Source organism: Malaya genurostris, chromosome 1, assembly GCF_030247185.1.
Source record: "Malaya genurostris strain Urasoe2022 chromosome 1, Malgen_1.1, whole genome shotgun sequence".
NCBI classification, from domain to species: Eukaryota; Metazoa; Arthropoda; class Insecta; order Diptera; family Culicidae; genus Malaya; species Malaya genurostris.
In genome coordinates this window covers 3,409,152-3,426,586 of record NC_080570.1, presented here as the reverse complement: position 1 = coordinate 3,426,586, position 17,435 = coordinate 3,409,152, and the positions used below count along the sequence as shown (strand labels likewise).

At 37.7% G+C, this 17,435-nt stretch overlaps 2 protein-coding genes across 2 annotated transcripts; both read right to left on the bottom strand.

Moving 5' to 3' along the window:
• Positions 1-703: 703 nt before the first annotated feature.
• LOC131428570 (synaptic vesicle glycoprotein 2B-like) lies at positions 704-2,949 on the bottom strand. Its single transcript, XM_058592645.1, has 4 exons — positions 2,500-2,949; positions 2,152-2,436; positions 1,682-2,090; positions 704-1,621 (listed from the first exon to the last, which is right to left on the bottom strand). Exons 1-4 carry the CDS (start codon positions 2,747-2,749, stop codon positions 1,045-1,047), a joined length of 1,521 nt encoding a protein of 506 aa, XP_058448628.1. The 5' UTR covers positions 2,750-2,949; the 3' UTR covers positions 704-1,044.
• Positions 2,950-8,338: 5,389 nt separating this feature from the next.
• On the bottom strand, positions 8,339-10,161 carry LOC131432176 (synaptic vesicle glycoprotein 2A-like). The gene is made up of 5 exons (XM_058598679.1): positions 10,153-10,161; positions 9,851-10,091; positions 9,504-9,788; positions 9,051-9,447; positions 8,339-8,990 (listed from the first exon to the last, which is right to left on the bottom strand). The coding sequence occupies exons 1-5, from the start codon at positions 10,159-10,161 to the stop codon at positions 8,399-8,401; spliced, it is 1,524 nt and encodes a 507-aa protein (XP_058454662.1). The 3' UTR covers positions 8,339-8,398.
• Positions 10,162-17,435: the final 7,274 nt, after the last annotated feature.

The following is a 17,435-nucleotide window of genomic DNA, read 5'->3' as shown; positions in this document are numbered from 1 at the left end:
TTTTGTTTCCAGCTCTAACGATAAGAATTAAGCTGAAATGTACAATTTCCGTTACGTGGGCATTTCCACCATCGACTAGTAAGTAGAAGACCGAATCAGGCTCGAAAACATACAATTTCTTCATTTAGGGGAAAAGAAAAGAGAAGAAAAAAGACACAATTTCTTGTTCAAGGTCCTCTGTTTAAAAAAAACTTGTTCTTGCTTTCAGTATTTCAGAAAAGACAAAAGTTGTTTTTTTGACGGGTCGTTGCATGCCCCTATCACTTACTCATATGTGAGCCGACATATTAGAACAGTTGTTCAGCTCAATTGACTTAAATGTAAAATCATTAGACCGTAAAGTAGAGACAAACTCAAACATTACAACAATCACAAATCAATATAAAGAACCCAAAAACAAAGGACGCTTATGATGGTAATTTTTTGTGGAAATACAAAATTGAATGAGCAGATAAGGATTTGAAGAAAAACAATATGCCCGATTGACAGATGAGAAGGTGAGAGTCAATTTTCACTTTTTACCGTGTAAAGAAGTTGAACACAAATGGGATCATACTGAGATCAATCATTTGCGGTTGGTTGAATTCAGACTAGGATGCCGGAAACCGACCAGAAATTAGCGGCATTCGAGTTGGTATTCAGTCGGATGTTGTGATGATTGGGTATTTCTGAAGGAGCTTCGAAAAAATGATTATTCGTTAGGTTAGATTTGGTTAGGTAAGTCAACTAGCTCGAATTTACTTGATACATTTGGCATGAATATAACTAACACTAACTCATAATTGTTAAGAATAGTTGAAAATTGAAATATGTTTTTTCGAAGAATTACAAATCATGTCAATCGTTTAATGAAAAAAGAACACCTAGTAATTTTAATGCATGATAAATTTTGTTCTATTTTAATGACTGGATTTAATGGTGCTACAATTATCTTACCCTTACATTAAATAGTCTAAGTATTCACATTGAACTCATTAATATTCTTTTACGATGATCATCAAAATAGAAAACCGAATTTCTAGAACATATCCCAAAGCAATGAGATCATTTCCTAGGCAGCAAAAATGTCAATCCTCCACTAACAAACAACACACCGGACAGCACGTAGAACGTCACTAGGCAATTCTTCGCCATCAGTATGCCGATGACGGAACTGGCCGCGAAACAGCTAAATCGTCCGATCATGTTCACCAACGATACTGCCATAGCCCGTACGTGGGTTGGGAAAAGTGACACGGCGGCTGCGTTCACCAACATCACACAGATTCCGGCAAACATGATCTCCACGCAGAACAAAAATGCCACCAAATAGCTATTGGTGAAGAACTGCAGCAGAATTCCGGCAACACCGGCCAGAACCGTGTTGAATACCAGCATGGTTTTTTCACTGGTTCGACCCAAAACCAGCGATATCAGAAGGTTAACGAGAACACCGAAGCCTCCCAGCATGATCGTGTAGATGAAAGTATTCTGCTGCACGTGATCATCGCAGACACTGGGTTGTGAAATTTCAGTTGTTTGGTTCGGCTGAAGAATCGAACAGATGAGCACTCCATCCGGGGAACTGGCGGATGTCACTTGATTCATGATTTGAGGAAACCAAAGTCCAAGGCCACCATAGCTGTAACGGAAAACTGTCAATGGAATTGGGATCCGTACGACGAAGAAATAAGGGACTTACATGGCAAACGCAGTGATACTGTGCATGCAGCAGACGAAGAAGTATATCAGCAGTGGTGGTTTGAACAGCGGCACGGTTTGATCCCTCATCGACTTGAGGATGTCGATAAATCTTCCCTTCGATTCGGTATGATTCGTGGAGCTGTCCGGAATCAGAGCTTTCACTTTGTATTCATCGGCATTTTGCACCTTGTGGTTTATGCAGTACAGCCGTTTGAGAATGTTCAGAGCTTCTGTATGGCGTCCCTGTGAGTGCAGAAACTTTGGGCTTTCTGGACAAAAGAAGTACACAATGGCGGCCAGGAATCCCGGAAGTGTGTTCAAAATAAACAAAAACCGCCACGGTCTATACTCCATTGTATCCGAGATCTTGAATCTCCAATCATAGGACAGCATCCACCAACCGATCACTGTAAAAGAGAAAAAAAAATCTTAACCGCTTCGGGCGCCATACTAAAAATGCTGACTCACGAGCAACGTACACCACTCCGAGTGCCGCCATTACACTAGCACAGGATATCATCTGTGTCCGTTTGGCAGGGGTGCAAAACTCTCCCAGATAAGCGTAAACAACAGCCGCCGGTGCGGAAATGAACAGTCCGGTGATGAACCGCAGTGCCATCAAAGACGCAAAATCATTGGTAAAACTAGACGCCACCGAGCAGACCGAGGTGGCCATCAGAGCGTATTTAATCACAACCAACCGTCCACGGGTATCGGCTTGATATCCCCAGAAATAGGAGGACGTCATAATTCCTGAGGAAGGACGGATTGGGTCAAAAAATCGTGCAACCAAACGCACAATTTCATTTAACTCACCCAGAAAGATGACACCTCCGACCATGCCAGCTTCGCCAGGATCCAGAACCAGATCGCAGCGACTGGCAGGTAGAATGATGCTCAGACCCATCGCTTCGTTGATCGATGCCATGATGGAACATCCGGACAGTATCACCAGCAGTACCTGGGCACGACCAAAACCGATGAGTTCCAGTGCTTCATCGAAGGAGTAGGCCAACTGCCGGGGCTGGTCCTTTTCCGATCGTATTTTTTCAACCGTAAAAACCATGTTTTATCGCAACACGAAGTTTGTTCCCGGCGGGTCAAGATCATACTGATGAGTAGCAAAATATTGCGGGTTGCTTATCACCGAGCGGCTTATCATTCGGGAACTGGGTTTTATTTGACTATGCATATACAATTACGATGATCGTGCAACTATGGGAAACCGTGAGTAAGTTTTTTTTTCTGTATAATATCTACGAACCGAACGGATAGAAAAACTAGATGACGGACTAGAATCGTGGCGCTTAGATCTACCTCGGAATGAAGATGCGAAATGTCATTGCACTAGTACGAGTACCAGCGTTCCAACGCTTTGCTTATCAGTAATCAGTAAGCACTTAAGCGGAATTATGTTTGTTTATGGTTTTTTGCTCTGGATGGATCTAGACAGACGCAGGCGAGTATTAGTAATACTACTATCAAATTCGCCGCTGGATTCCCTGTTTTGACCGAGTTCACTAGCTGTAATAGTTATCATGATGCGAGCTCATGCAAAATTCCAGCCTCCATAAGGTTGATGACGCAAAAATGATGGATAAGAACAAGTTTTAGTTAGAAGCACTCGTTTTCCTAAAAATATCCGTCTTGTAATACATGACTGGTTGAAAGAGAACATATCAACCTACCTTGGGTCAAAACTTCCATGAATTCGAAAATAGTGTTTTATTTTGAAAATCGCCTTCAAATTTTGACGTGAATACGTTTTGCATTTCTATGAGTAACCTTTCAAAATTCGCCCTCTGGAAGAATGGGTAGAACTTAATCGTGAATGTCTCGAGTTGTGCTAAACGCAATAACATAATTCTTTCTCCGTGTCATCCGGAATATGATCAGCAATTTATGATTAAATTTTTAACAGTATTGGATAACCATAAATAAATCTAAAATCAAGTTTTATCAAAGCTTTGGAAGCAACGATAAAAACTCATCACATTTACTTAACATTCTCGCACTCGGGCGACGGTTTTAAGGTAGTCTTAGTTTCTACGCTCAACTGGACGAGTATAAAAGGTAAACCATGGTCAAAAATCGGTGTCGTGGTGAGAACCTTCAACTTGCTGCAGTAATAACAGACCTTCTGAGTGGTGTTAAATTCCCATTTGAATTGGATTCTAGAATAGAATTCTAAAACTGAATTTTTGAACTGAATTCAAAAACCTAATTTAAGGTTTAGAATTTAATTTCGAAATTCACTTGCAGAATTTAGTGCCAGGTTCGAAAATTAAAACTAAGATTCTGGAAACGAATCCTGATTCTAGATTTTGGAACTGATTTCTTTACATTTTGAAACTAAATTCAACGCCTTAATTTAAGGGCTGAGGCCAGTAGGTCGCGTATAACCACGTATCACGCTTTGCGTATTACATTTCTCTCCATGCTCTCTCGTAAATGATTTTCGATGTGACCGGGTTGCCAAGAAAATTTTGATATTTTCTGTTACAAGTTTGACTACATCACATAAAATCAAAAAAGCTACCGCTTGTTTGGCAGTCTTTTTGAGCCGATTTTATTTCTCTCTCATGTTTCGTTACGTTACCAGGGAACTAAAATGGCGCCGCCATAGAAACCGACTTACCTTTACAAAAACAACATTCACTTCATTTTTATCGCGACAACATGTATGTTTTAATGCACTAATCGCATCTAAACTGAATTATCTAGACATTGTCAGGATAGATTTTTGATCCATGCTTTTGAATGCGAGATATTCAATGAACAAGTTGAAAGTTTCCGTTTTCAGCTATGCAATTCTTCCTTCAGGAAAACGACTTTCCCGACCGCTAAAGAAATTTTCACAGAATAATCTAAACTAATTTTCTAAGAGATTGTCAGTTGGGTTTTTCGATATTCGTCACCGTTTCTGAGAAAATCAGATTTGAATCGTGAAAATAGCCCTCTAAATCAGCCCGTTCGGAATTTGCATCCAGACTTCTGAATTCAACTAAAAGAATTCTGGAACAAAATTCAAGATGTGATATCTAGATTTGAATTTTGGAACTGTCTTCGGAACCATAATTTAATTCCTGGTTATCTTCAGGTTAACTGGAACTGAATTTAGTCCCTTAATTCCTCCCTTCAAAATTCAGTACTAGAAGTTCAGGATTCTGAGAATGAGTTCAGTTCCAGAGCTAAGTTCACTGAGTTCAAAGCTATTCAGAATTCAGGTTATGGTGTAGATAAATAAATGGTGGCAAAGTTCTTTTGCGAACTATGTAAATATACCTAAAGAACTAAGCAAAGTTTTCCTACATTGAGTATGTAAATCTAATTTCCCTCTTTTGCTACGTCGCTTAGTCCAGTAGTTCCGGAACCGGAAGTCAAATCCAGATGAAAATGAGGAATTTTATTTATAACATAACATTATAACACCTTCTACTTAAACCTAAGGCCAAACCATCTCTGAGAAAATAGTCTGAGCTTCATTTTGAAGTATTTAAACACTATTTTCGATGCTTCCGGGATCGGAATCGGGAACCAGGAAGCCGGAATCAGTGAGATAGGCCGTCTATTAACAAAGACTAACGGTTGGAATAGTTTTGAACCCAGTTTAGAATTTTATCACGTTTTTGGCTTCGCCGCTCAATATTTTTCAATACTCTTCACCTCGTAATTCCGGAACCGAAGCTGAAATGGAAGGATGAAATTTTATAACTTTGTATGGGATCATAAGATATTTAATTTTGTGAAAATCGGTCTCGCTCTATCTGAGGAACGTGAGTCAGTAATCAACTTAATTACTAGTAATTAGCTGTGTGCGCTGTTTGTAAAGGCGTGTTGTGTTCTCTTCTTCCACCGGTGCGTACTGGTTTTGTATCGTCATTTTATATGGCGGTTTGAAAGCTTTGACACTCATCGGCCTGTAGTTGCGGAACCGGAAGTCAGATCTGGATGAAATTTCACAGTCGTTTTTGAGACAATAAGAACTTCAATTTAAATCATGATTTGTGAAAATCGGTTCAAGCATCGCTGCGAAATAGAAGTGAGTTTTTCTTCTCTACGGTGCAGGAATGGGAAACTTTTATTGCCGAATCAAATTTATGTGCCCACAATTTATTAGTCACTTTTATGGGATTTGTACTTGTGTTTGCCATCGTTTATGAGAAAAAAACACATGAAACTGAAATCGAAAGTTGAATCCGGTTGAAATGTTCTAAAAAAAATTAAAAATTCTAAGACCTTTCGTTTTAATCTTAGTTTGTGAAAATCGGTCAAGCCGTTTCCAAGTAAATTGAGTGCATATTTCATACGTAACTTTCACATATTACTCGATAACTCCGAAACTGGAAGTCGGATTTCAATTAAATTCAATAGCAACCTATGGGACTATAAGGCCTCTAAGTTGAATCTTAGTTGAAGAAAATCGGTTGAGCGGTCTCTGAGAAAATCGAATGCACTTTTTCTTCATTTTTTTTCACATTTTACCCCGTTACTCCAGTACCGGAAGTCCGATCTGGGTAAAATTCAGTAGCTACCTATGGAACCAAGAGACCTTTCATTTGAATCTAGGTTTGTGAAAATCGGTCTAGCCATCTTCGAGAAAATCGAGTGCATATTTTTGTTACACACAGACATTTGCTCAGTTCGTCAAGCTGAATCGAATGGTATATGACATTCGTCCCTCCGGGCCTCGGTTAAAAATTCGGTTTTCACAGTGATTGCATAACCTTTCTATATGAGAAAGGCAAAAAGGGCGTATTCTCATGAAAAATCCATTTTATCAATTTAGTTCCTCATAGATCTCGATAATGACTGCATTTAGTAAGTAGCTTCGTATGAGCATTTTCATTGAACGTAGCTTGAAGAATAATATTTCATTGCTCAGATACATTTATTCCTATAAAAACATCGTTAAAAAGTTTATCTTTGGGAAACTTTTTTTATTTATCATCTCTCCAACTTTCTAAAACATTTATTAGTTTCCTTGTAACTTCACGTTTTATGTGATATAAAATTTTAATTTTGAAAAATAAATTTTATTTTCGATTTCACGAAAAATCGGAAGAATTTTTTTTAGAAAGTTCAATTGATTACTTACAACTTCTTCTTAGACGTATTTTTTGTAGAAGCTATAGATTGCTAGTTATAACTGTTTAAAAATGATGTGGCTAAAAACACACAAGCCCTTTTCACAAATTATTCTTGAGTTGAAAAAATCTCTAGACCAGTGGAAAAAACATTAATTTGCTATAGCGAACACATATGCAAAATTTTATGCAAATCGAAGGAGGCCATGCTAACAGTCAGCCAATTCCGCCCGGAATTGCTCTATTCAAACAAAGCTACCTCGGCTATACAGATTTCCGGTTTTAATTTCCGGAAGCACCGGGTAAATTGTAGTGAATAACTTCAAAACGTAATTCAAATGCAAAGTCAAATGAGCTATTGTTGAATTTTATCCGAATTCTAAAAAGAATTTTATCCGAATTCTAAAAAAAAGTTCTAAAAAATTCAATTCAGTTCAGCTATACCGATCCCTGATTCCCAATTACGAGAACACCGGAAGTATTGGTCAAACGACTCCGAAAAAAAAACTGCAATTTATCTCAGCATCAGAAAATGTGTACAATTTCGTCCCGCACCTGTGTCGCCGAAGACAACTGCCAACAACAGCAAATAATGCTTTCTTTGAAGTCCAACCTACGGTGGATACGATCCTGCAGCAAGCTTCACATGGCCAAAGGTAAACCTACAGAGAATTAAAACAACATGCCGCAAAAAACGCGCCGCATGGCCCGAAAGCGGAAGTAAACAAAGCCCAGCATTAACAGCCGCACTCGACAGCAGCACAATCTGCAAGACTGGCAATCGCAGTAGGCAGATGTTCGAGTGGTATCACTCGCACACCCCTCTTCCGTTGCTGTGATTTTTATTGCCTGTCAAGCGAGGGGTGCATCGAGTAGAGAGCAGCAAGAAAAAAAAACTTACAATTTTTACCCCATGGATTAGCACTTGTAAATTTAGCGACACGGATAATGTGCGGTGAATAGAGAAAGGGTGTCATAAAAATAATTATAATTTAGGGTTGAGTGTTTAAAAAAATAAATAACAGAACGCACGTGACTTCGGAACTGTGTGGATTTTACCAAGCCAGTTCGGATTTAGGCCATCGGTAATTCGATTAGCCTGCCCAGTTTACTCGGTTCGTCTACATTTTGTAAACTCATACTCCAACAACCCTTTACTCGCCCATTAGTTCATCCTCCTAACCTACATCGAGAACCGGGCGGAATCTCCCATGTAGTCAGCATAAAATTTCACTAATCGACCGAAACTTATCGGAAATTAATTTGATCCCTCGGATTTGTGGCCGACTGGTCTTGATTTCTTTTAAATTTGAAAAATCATCATTGAACGATTCCAATTTTATCCGCCCGCCTCGCCGATCAATCAGCCGAGGTCGATCGAGCAACGAGAGGAGTTCACGAGGAAAAGCGAATTGAAAAGCGAAATTCAAATAATTTAATACCGTTTAAACACACCGCATTAACGGATTTCGGAGTAAGGGAATTTTTCGCGTGTCTCCGTTCGAACCAAAAAGAAAAAAACCATAATGCTTCAGTCTTTCGGGGTCGAAAGTGTGTTTAATTCGAGGTTTAATGGCTTTCACTTTCCGTTTATTAGTGAGTGCTTAAAACAACCGTCAAACGGCGGCTTACTGCTGCCGTACCAAAGCATTCAACCCTGCACTGACGAACAGTAGGCCGGCAACGAAATACAGTGTCAGTGTGCAGTGATAAACGATGAGCACCCCGGTAACCATGTTGGCGATGATTTGACCGATGCGTCCGACCAGTGACGTCAGTGACACGGCGGTGGCTCTGAGCTGCGTCGGAAATAGTGACACCTGCATCGAACGAACGAGAACGATGCACACGGCTGCTACGTTGATTTCCACACAGAACAGGATGGCAACGCTGTAACTATGGGTGATGTATTGGAGGGCGATGCCGGCGCAGCCTGCTACGATCATGTTGATGTAGAGTAAAGTTTTCTCGCTACACAACGTGAGGAAGCAAGAGTTTAGCAACGAGTTACAGGCAGTCATCGTACCCAACGCGAAGCTGTAGATGAACGTTTCCGGCTGAAAAGTGTCATCACATTCATTGGAAGTTGAGGATTCAATTGCTTTGACGGTGGTTGAATTAGATTGCAGAATGGAGCAGATTCGATCGCCTGTAGAAGATTCGGAAGATGAGAAGACGAGATTCATGATCTGAGGAAACCACATGCCAAGACCACCGTAACTGAAATAAAAGATCGTTGAAAAGATCAAGCGCATTCGAAAGCAATTTTTAAATACTTACGTCACATATAGAGTAACACTTTGTACGCAACAGACCATCAAATTGATGGAATTGCGAGTTTCCAACAATGGTGAGACCTGAGAACAAAATCTACGAAACCAACCGATTCCCTGATCAGATTTATTTGATGCCTTCTGATCGAGTTCCGTCGTAAGTGAATATACTGCGAACGAAGCTTGTTTGTTCTGTTGATGAATCCAACAGAGCACCTCCAGAGCTTCGTCGTGCCGTCCTTCTGCCAACAGAAATCGGGGACTTTCTGGGTAGCACCAAAACGCCAGACCGGATATTAACCCGGGCAGACCATTCAGTAGAAACAGTAGTCGCCAGGGACGAATCGTGAATGATTCGGTGATGACAATTGACCATTCATAGGAGAGAATCCAACAGTCTATCACTGCGGACATAAGAACATAGGTTTTATTATTAGACAATTGTTAGAATAACTCTTACCGGCGACGTAGGCAGATCCAAATCCTGCAATGGCACACGCATACAAGATCATTTGTCCTCGGCGGTTGCTCGGACAGAATTCTCCCAGATAAACAATCGCCGCCGATCCCGAGGCGGAAACAAACAGACCCACCAGAAACCGTAACACCACCATCAGGTGAAAACTATTCACAAAACTTGTTGCAAAAGAACAAACGGTCGTAGCCAGAAGCGATACCCTCAGAACTGCCCGGCGACCTCGCAAGTCCGTCTGGTAACCCCAGAAGTGGGTGGATATCAGTACTCCTGTTTGGAAAGATAACATTCATAATCACTAGCATCGCGGATCCTGTCCTATCGTAACTCACCAACAAAAACCACTCCACCGATGATTCCTTTTCGGTTCAAATCGAGTTCCAGATCGCACTGACTGGCCGGCAATATCAGCCCCATTCCCATCGACTCATTGATGGAGGACATCATGGCAAATCCGCACAGGAACATCAATATCACCTGTGCTCGACCGAAACCGGCCTCCTTGAGAGCCTTCTCATATGTGTAACTTTTGGTTTCACTCAATGGATTCAACGGTAGAGCTGCTGCTACTGCCTGCTGGGTTGGGATGCTATTCAGTGGGTTGAATCAAGCTGGCACCTGAGCAGAGATTTACCTTTTCCATTGCGATGCACCACAAACGTTACTATCTACTGCAAGCGTGAGTGCGTAGGCAGGCAGTTGATGATAACGAGCACTGAGTCTGATCACTTTCACTCACCCTGTGATTTGTTTTGTAATTCTGAAGGCCACCGAGATAAGATTGTGGAAATGACCTAGATTTTCAGATGATATCAACAAGGAATCGTAAACGTATTCATATTTTTGCGAAATTAAGCTCAAATCGGCGTCAAATTTGAAGAAAATTTATACAAGAAGAATTACAACCTTCAGGTTAAAGCTCGAACTAATCTTTCAAACTAGAACCTTAACCGCTGAACCTTAGATTTTTACTGAAAATAATATTCGGAAACCGGAAACCAATTAGAATTACGCATTAGAATATAGGAATCAAAAATATCACGAACCCAGATTCTGAAATCAATAAGCAGAAATAGCAATTGAGTAACTTAAAAATAAATTTAAAACTAGGATTCAGATTTGAGAAATTCGAAACCAAAACTTGAAAACCCGAATATTATAAATCTGAAACCAACACAAATTTAAAATCGGTAAGCAAAAGTGAAAAATACTTTATTATCAAAAGTGTGCTTTTTTTACGCTCTCGAGTCCCTTTGATCCTTCGAGAGGGCTACGGGAAGGTGATGGACTTTCTTGTCTCTTGTTTAATGTTTTTTTCAATGCTTTGAAAGGTTTAATTCGAAGAGCGAGGATTGACACGAGTGGTACGATCTTCCGAAAGTCCGTACAGCTTTTCGGCTTCGCTGACGACGAGATGGGCAATTCGTTCGCGAACGGTTCAAAAGAACTAGATCTTTTGAAAGAATCAATGACCACTAGTTCCTTTTTTTAAGAACGGTAATTCTTCAGTTTAAAGTTGCGGATCTTTATTTTTTACTCGCTCAATCTTTTTCGAGAGAACGGTAGAAAAAAGTTTAATAACCTCAGCTCTAACTGTGATCTCGGTTAGTCATTCAACAAGCAAACTAACTATGAAAAGAACGAACGAAAGGCTCTCGAGAACTAGTTTTGTCGTGAATACGACTTACTTTACTATGGGGCGCCTTTTCAAAATTTACCCTCTGAGAGAGTGATAAGTTTTTGATCGTGAATATCTCCTGTTGTATCTAATGAATCAACATAATTTCTGCTACATGCCATCGGAAATATGATCACAATTTTATGAGAACTGGCTAAACTTAAAGCTATCTTAAATATTTCTTTATCACAGTGATATGGTCGTCCTGAAAAGAACGGGGTTTTTATTCAACTCCTTGTTGTCACGGGCAGCGTTACCGGCCAATTCCAACACTTCGGGAGTCAAGTACTCCATCACTGCCGCCAGATAGACCGGTGCACTGGCACCGACACGCTCGGCGAGGTTTCCCTTCCGGAACAGACGATGGATTCTGCCAACTGGGAACTGCAGACCAGCACGGTTTGAGCGGGACTTTGCCTTGCCCTTAACTGTTTCTCGCGTAAAAATTCCACAAGATGCTGTTAACAGCTAGACAGCCAATTCAGTATTACTGGCTGCCGCTCTACTAACTCTCTCTTTTATATCGTCTCACTGTTTCTCGTTCTGCGAACAGGAAAGGTATTCTAACAAAGGGGCTGTCCGTACACCGCTGCCAGTAGCAGGTATAAAATGAAATGTGAGAAATAGTGTCATTTAAGTTAAAGCAGCTACTCTGAACGTACGAGACACCGTCAGCACGATGGCACCGAAAACCGGTAGAAAGGCCGATTTCCATCAAGATGGAATTAAAAAAAATTTGTACCGACACTAACACATTCAATTAGGAACGGCAATGCGAAAGCGAAAGTGATGATGTTGAACACATCTTTATTCTAGTATGGGGTCGTGTGAAAATATGCCATGCGAAACAGGGTTGCCATATATACAGGGTCATCTGTATTTTATTTATACATACATATATGTACAGATTAATCTGTATTATTATTTTTATTATCATTATTATTACTATCATTATTATTATTAAAACGACTCTTGCATACCGAAGATCGTCGATAAATTTCAGACCAGGTCACTGCAATTGTCTCGTACTGAAATTTCGAGAAGAATCGGATATCTTCGAACTTCATAGCTTCAATAAAAATAAACTACAAATCTGTCGTACCTAGCTTCCTATATTAGCAAATTAAAAAGGAATTGTTTCAAGTTTGGAATATATAGTTGTAGAATAGTAGCTGTTTAATGTAACTAATTTGTACTTTAATGTAGGTGCATCGCTTCAAACTTGCCTGAAACTTGGGAAAGCTTGCACAATTCATACAATCAATCAACTAACTGATGTTCGGAAAAGTGATGGGAGCGTGCCAGTTGTTTTCGTATTCACGATATCCAGTTATGTCTCTGACACTACCCACCCGCCTTTTTTTAATAGAACTTTGCATCACTGAACGGTTCTTCGAAGTGAACTGTTTTGCCAATCCCTAATTGTGACATGTAACTTTGGGAAGACGACGGAAACATACATCGGACTGAAAGCCGAAGCTAGACGTATCGGACTGGTTAGAAATGCGTCAAAATCAAAATACATGAGAGAAAGAGGCTCTAAAGAAGAAACACTACGCCGGAAGTTCTGAAATTTCGAAAATTTCGAATTTTTCAAATATTCTAAGAACATCTAAAAGTCCCTTTGTTCCAAAAATTTTATAAAATCAACAATCTAAATTTAAAAACTTTAAAAATTCGTAATTCCAAAATTAACAAAAAATTCCAAAAATAACAAAAAATTCGTAATTTTCAGAATCGCAAGAAAACAAAAATGCTAAATTTTGAAATTCACGAATGCCAAAAATTCGTGATACTAAAAATTTTGAATCACAATAGTTTTAAATTTCGACATTCCAAAATTACAAACTTTTGACCAGGTGTTGGAAATTTATATTGGGTTTATAAAAGATATGTTAGCATACTATTTAACCGAAAAAAAATTGGAGATGAAGATTTCATGACGTTACTCGATGAAGACCTTTGCCAAGCACTTCTGGAGTTGCCCACATAACTTGAGTCGATAGAAGTCGACGCCACAGGGCTACTACATGAAACAAAAAGTCCCGGGCCACTCACAGAAAAAAAACGTGAATAGTTTCGAACCGTGTATATTTTGGTTGAGAATAAGCCTCTAGATGGCCCAATACCAAATTACATGACAATCTATCCACTAGTGTTTGAATAACAGCTGATGGTGTCAGACGAGTTCTAGTTTTCATCAAGCTATGGAAGAAGACGAGTTCCGTGTCCTGGTAAAACAGCAACGGTGAAATTGAATGATTTGCGGTACGGATTGTTCCACCATGCCCCGTATTCTTCAGACCTGGACCCCAGCGACTATTATAATTCCAAACCTGAAAAGGAGATAAATTTTCTTCGAATGCTGAAGTCATTGCAGAAACGGCTAGCCAATTTTGAAGGCTTTGACAATTTTTTTCAAAGGGCATCAAAATGTTGGAAAACCGAACTGACGAATAAAAAAGTTTTAATTGTAAAAACTCGAATTTTTCTTTGTTTGGTCCGGAACTTCTTATTGTATGAAAATGATACAAAACCTCATATTTCTAAAGTCTTAAAACTTTATTCGGAAAAGCTGGAATGGGATATTCTGTCCGACCCGCCATATTAACCGGGCATTGCTCTATCCGATTACCATTTGTTATGGTCAATGTCGTATGACACGAAAAAGCAACACTTCGAAAACTACGGAGTAACAAAAAATTGGGTGAATCGAATCTAAAAAGAAATAATTTCAAATTTTTTCAATACGGTATTCGAGTTTTACCAGAAAAATGGCAAGAAGTAGTGGATGACGATGGTTAATATTTCGATATAAAGGCACAGCAATGATACTCTTGTAATAAATTTTGAAACTTTGCATTTAATCGCTACGAATTAATTCCATCTTCTGATACATTTCATGATTCCTGAACTTTGTAATTCAACCACACTTCAATGTTCTAAAATATCAAATTTCAATATTCTAATTTTTTTTTTCATAACAAAAGTTCTAAAAAAATTTTGAATTTTAAATTTTTAAAGTTTTAAAATTCAATGTCTAAAATTCCAAAATTTTTCGATTTCGAAGTTTCTGAACCCCAAATTTCTGAATGCCGAAATTCCTACATAATTTTTAATTTCAAAATTTCAGAGTCCCAAAATTTTTAAGTGCCGGAATTCCAAGGTTTCAAAATTCTAAAAATGCAAAATTCCATCATCATCTAATTTCCAAAATTTTTCGAGTTTAAAATTTCTGAATTCAAAAATTTGAAATGTCTCAATTCCTAGGTTCAAAATTAGAAAAATTCCATTATATATCAATTTCTAAAATTTGTTGATTTCAATGTTTTCACAATCCTTAAAATTTTAAAAGTCTGAATTCCTACGTTTTAAAGTTCTAGTTGCCAAATTCCAAAATATCGAAAATTCCAAAATTTTTCGATTTCAAAACTTCTAAATCTCAAAACTATCAAATGTCAAAATTTCTATGTTCAAAAATTCTAAAAATGCTTAATTGCATAATATCTACAATACCTAAATTATCGAAGTTCATAGGTTTTAAAATTCCAAAGTTTCTCAATTTCAAAATTTGTAAATTCCGGGATTTCTAGGTTCCAAAATTGCGGAATGCCATATTATCTAAAATTCAAAATTTTTCTAATTCGAAATTTCCGAATCCAAATTTTTTTCAATATGCCTATTGTTTGGTTCCAAAAGTCTAAAATTCCAATCCCATCTAAAACTGAACATTTTTTTTTATTTCTAATATTCTTAATCTAAAAATTTTTCATTGCCGTAATTCTAAAACAACGTATCCAAATTATAACATTTCTGAATTCAAAGTTTCCAAAAGCCGATATTTCAAAATTTGAAGATTCTCAAAGTCTAAAAATTTTTGAGGTTCTCAAAACTCCAACATCTAGAAATATCATGATTACCAATTTCAAAGATTCCAGAAATCAAACAATATTTAAACACCAAAATTTATTGACTTCAAAATTTCCAAATATCAAATTTTTAAATTCTCGAACTCCTAGATTGCAAAATTCTAAAATTGCAAAATTTCATTATATCTCGATTTCCAAATTTTTTTTTTTTTTGAAACTTTCTGAATTTCTAAATTTTAGATGCTGGATTCCTAGCTTTCAAACTTCAAAAAGAGCAAAATTCTATAATATTTAAAATTCCGTAAATTTCCGATTTCAAAATTTCTGAATCCAAAATTTTTTTAATGCTGGAATGCCTACACTCTAAAAAATTTTGAATTTTACAGGTGACTTCATCCCTCATACGATGTAATTCATAAAAACCTAATTTGTCAAATGACGGAAAATTTTGTTTGTAATGACTTAATGTTAGATGAGCTTGAATTTTACTGGTTTCGACTGTAACTTGCGTTCTACTAGCAGGTGCGACTATATGAATTTAAATGCACCTTTTACCAGCCAAGCAGATGCATGCTTCTGTGGCTCAGTCGATTATCAGACGAACTTGCGATCCAATGATTCTCGGTTCAAGTCCGCGTGGTGGGTTGCTACAAAATTCTTTTTTGTTTTCAATGAATTTCATGTCATGGAGTTTTAGACACAATATTAAACGTTCTTCCACGGAAATCTTGCGTGAACTGCGACGCTCCATTTATGTGCATCTATTAAGATGTAAACATTTTTAAGTGTGTAGGTTTCAAAATTCAAAAATTGCAAAATACCGTAATTTCTCAAATTCAAAATCTTTCGATTTCAAACTTTCCCAATCCCAAAATATCTTAATGCCGGAATTCTTAGGTTCAAAAATTCCAAAGCTCCGTAATTGTGAAATTCCAGAAATAAGAAAAAAATCCAACATTCAAATCATAACATTTTTGAATTCAAAATGACGATATTTAATAGCTCGAAATTTCCTATACTCGAAAAGTTTTTAAAATTAAAAAATTTACGAAATTCAAAAACTTCCAAATATTGAAATTCAAAAGAAATTAAATACGAAAAATTGAGAGAAAAAAATCTAAATTCTTGAATATCAAAATTACAATATTTCATAATTCATCATGGAAATTACCAAATTCCAAGATTCCAAAATACAAACGTTTGATATTTTGAATTTTGGAATTTGGTAACTTTTGAAATATTGTAATATTGATATTTTGATATTCAAGAATTTAATAATTTCTCAATTTTCAATTTTAAAATTTTAAAATTCTGAAACTACTGCAATATTTATAAATTCTAGTATTCTCTATACCCCGAAGTTCTGATATACTGTATGTGCAAAATTTTGCTATGAAATTGCTAAATTCTTGAATTCTCAATGTAAAATTTCAAAATTCTCGTAATTGATTCTCCAAAAGCTGATCTGCCAATCGCCGAACCATATTCAGATCGAAAAATCGAAATGGTATAAAGTTTAAGTTACGAAACTCTTGTTCAATTCCGACTAGAAGACCCAAAACTGTTCTATTGACTTTTCACCTTTTTGAAATTCAATTAATTAATTAAGCCCGTTGGTTTTGGTTAGGGTCCTAAGTCACATTTTGTATGTTTGTGAAGGAAAATTTTCCTTATTTGTTTTTCCAGTAAAATTCAATGATCCAATGGTCCGCCATGCAGTATCAGTTGCATGCCAAATCGGTTTCCTATTTTCGATGAAATTTAGCTATTATTGAATCTTAACCAGATCAGAGATTCGGTTCCAGAGCTACGGGTTGATTAATGATGCCGGATATAAAATTCCCATTGAAGATATGATGCAAGCATTAATTAAAAGTAAATTCGTTAAACTCTCATTCATGAATGGAGTTATTTCAATATTAACAATTAACAATCATGTTTGTCGTCTGTGGTTATCGATTTTTGCACCTCCAGCATATGACCCTTGTGGTGCGTCTTCCTCGTGATTAAACAAACTGACTCTTCAGGAGTGGAGATCTGCGAGAGAACACGAACAAAGCTGGACTGACTGGAATCGAACCGAAATGAAATGGAAACAAATAAAAACAACAACAGCAGCAACAGAAACTACGATCACTGACTGACTGCATATGTGAAGGAGCAGCGCGCCAAACAGGTTGCGAATTCCTGGAAAAAAAAGTACCCCAACTGCACGGTCGAGGTTACGAAAGAATGAAATCTGTACAAAACCGAAAGGGAAAAACGGCAACCGCAATCAGTGAAACGACCACCGTTTAAGCTGCACGAAGCTGGAACGAACGAGGGAGGAATGAAAAACAGGCGTGTTTTTTTAGAAATATAAAACTCTTT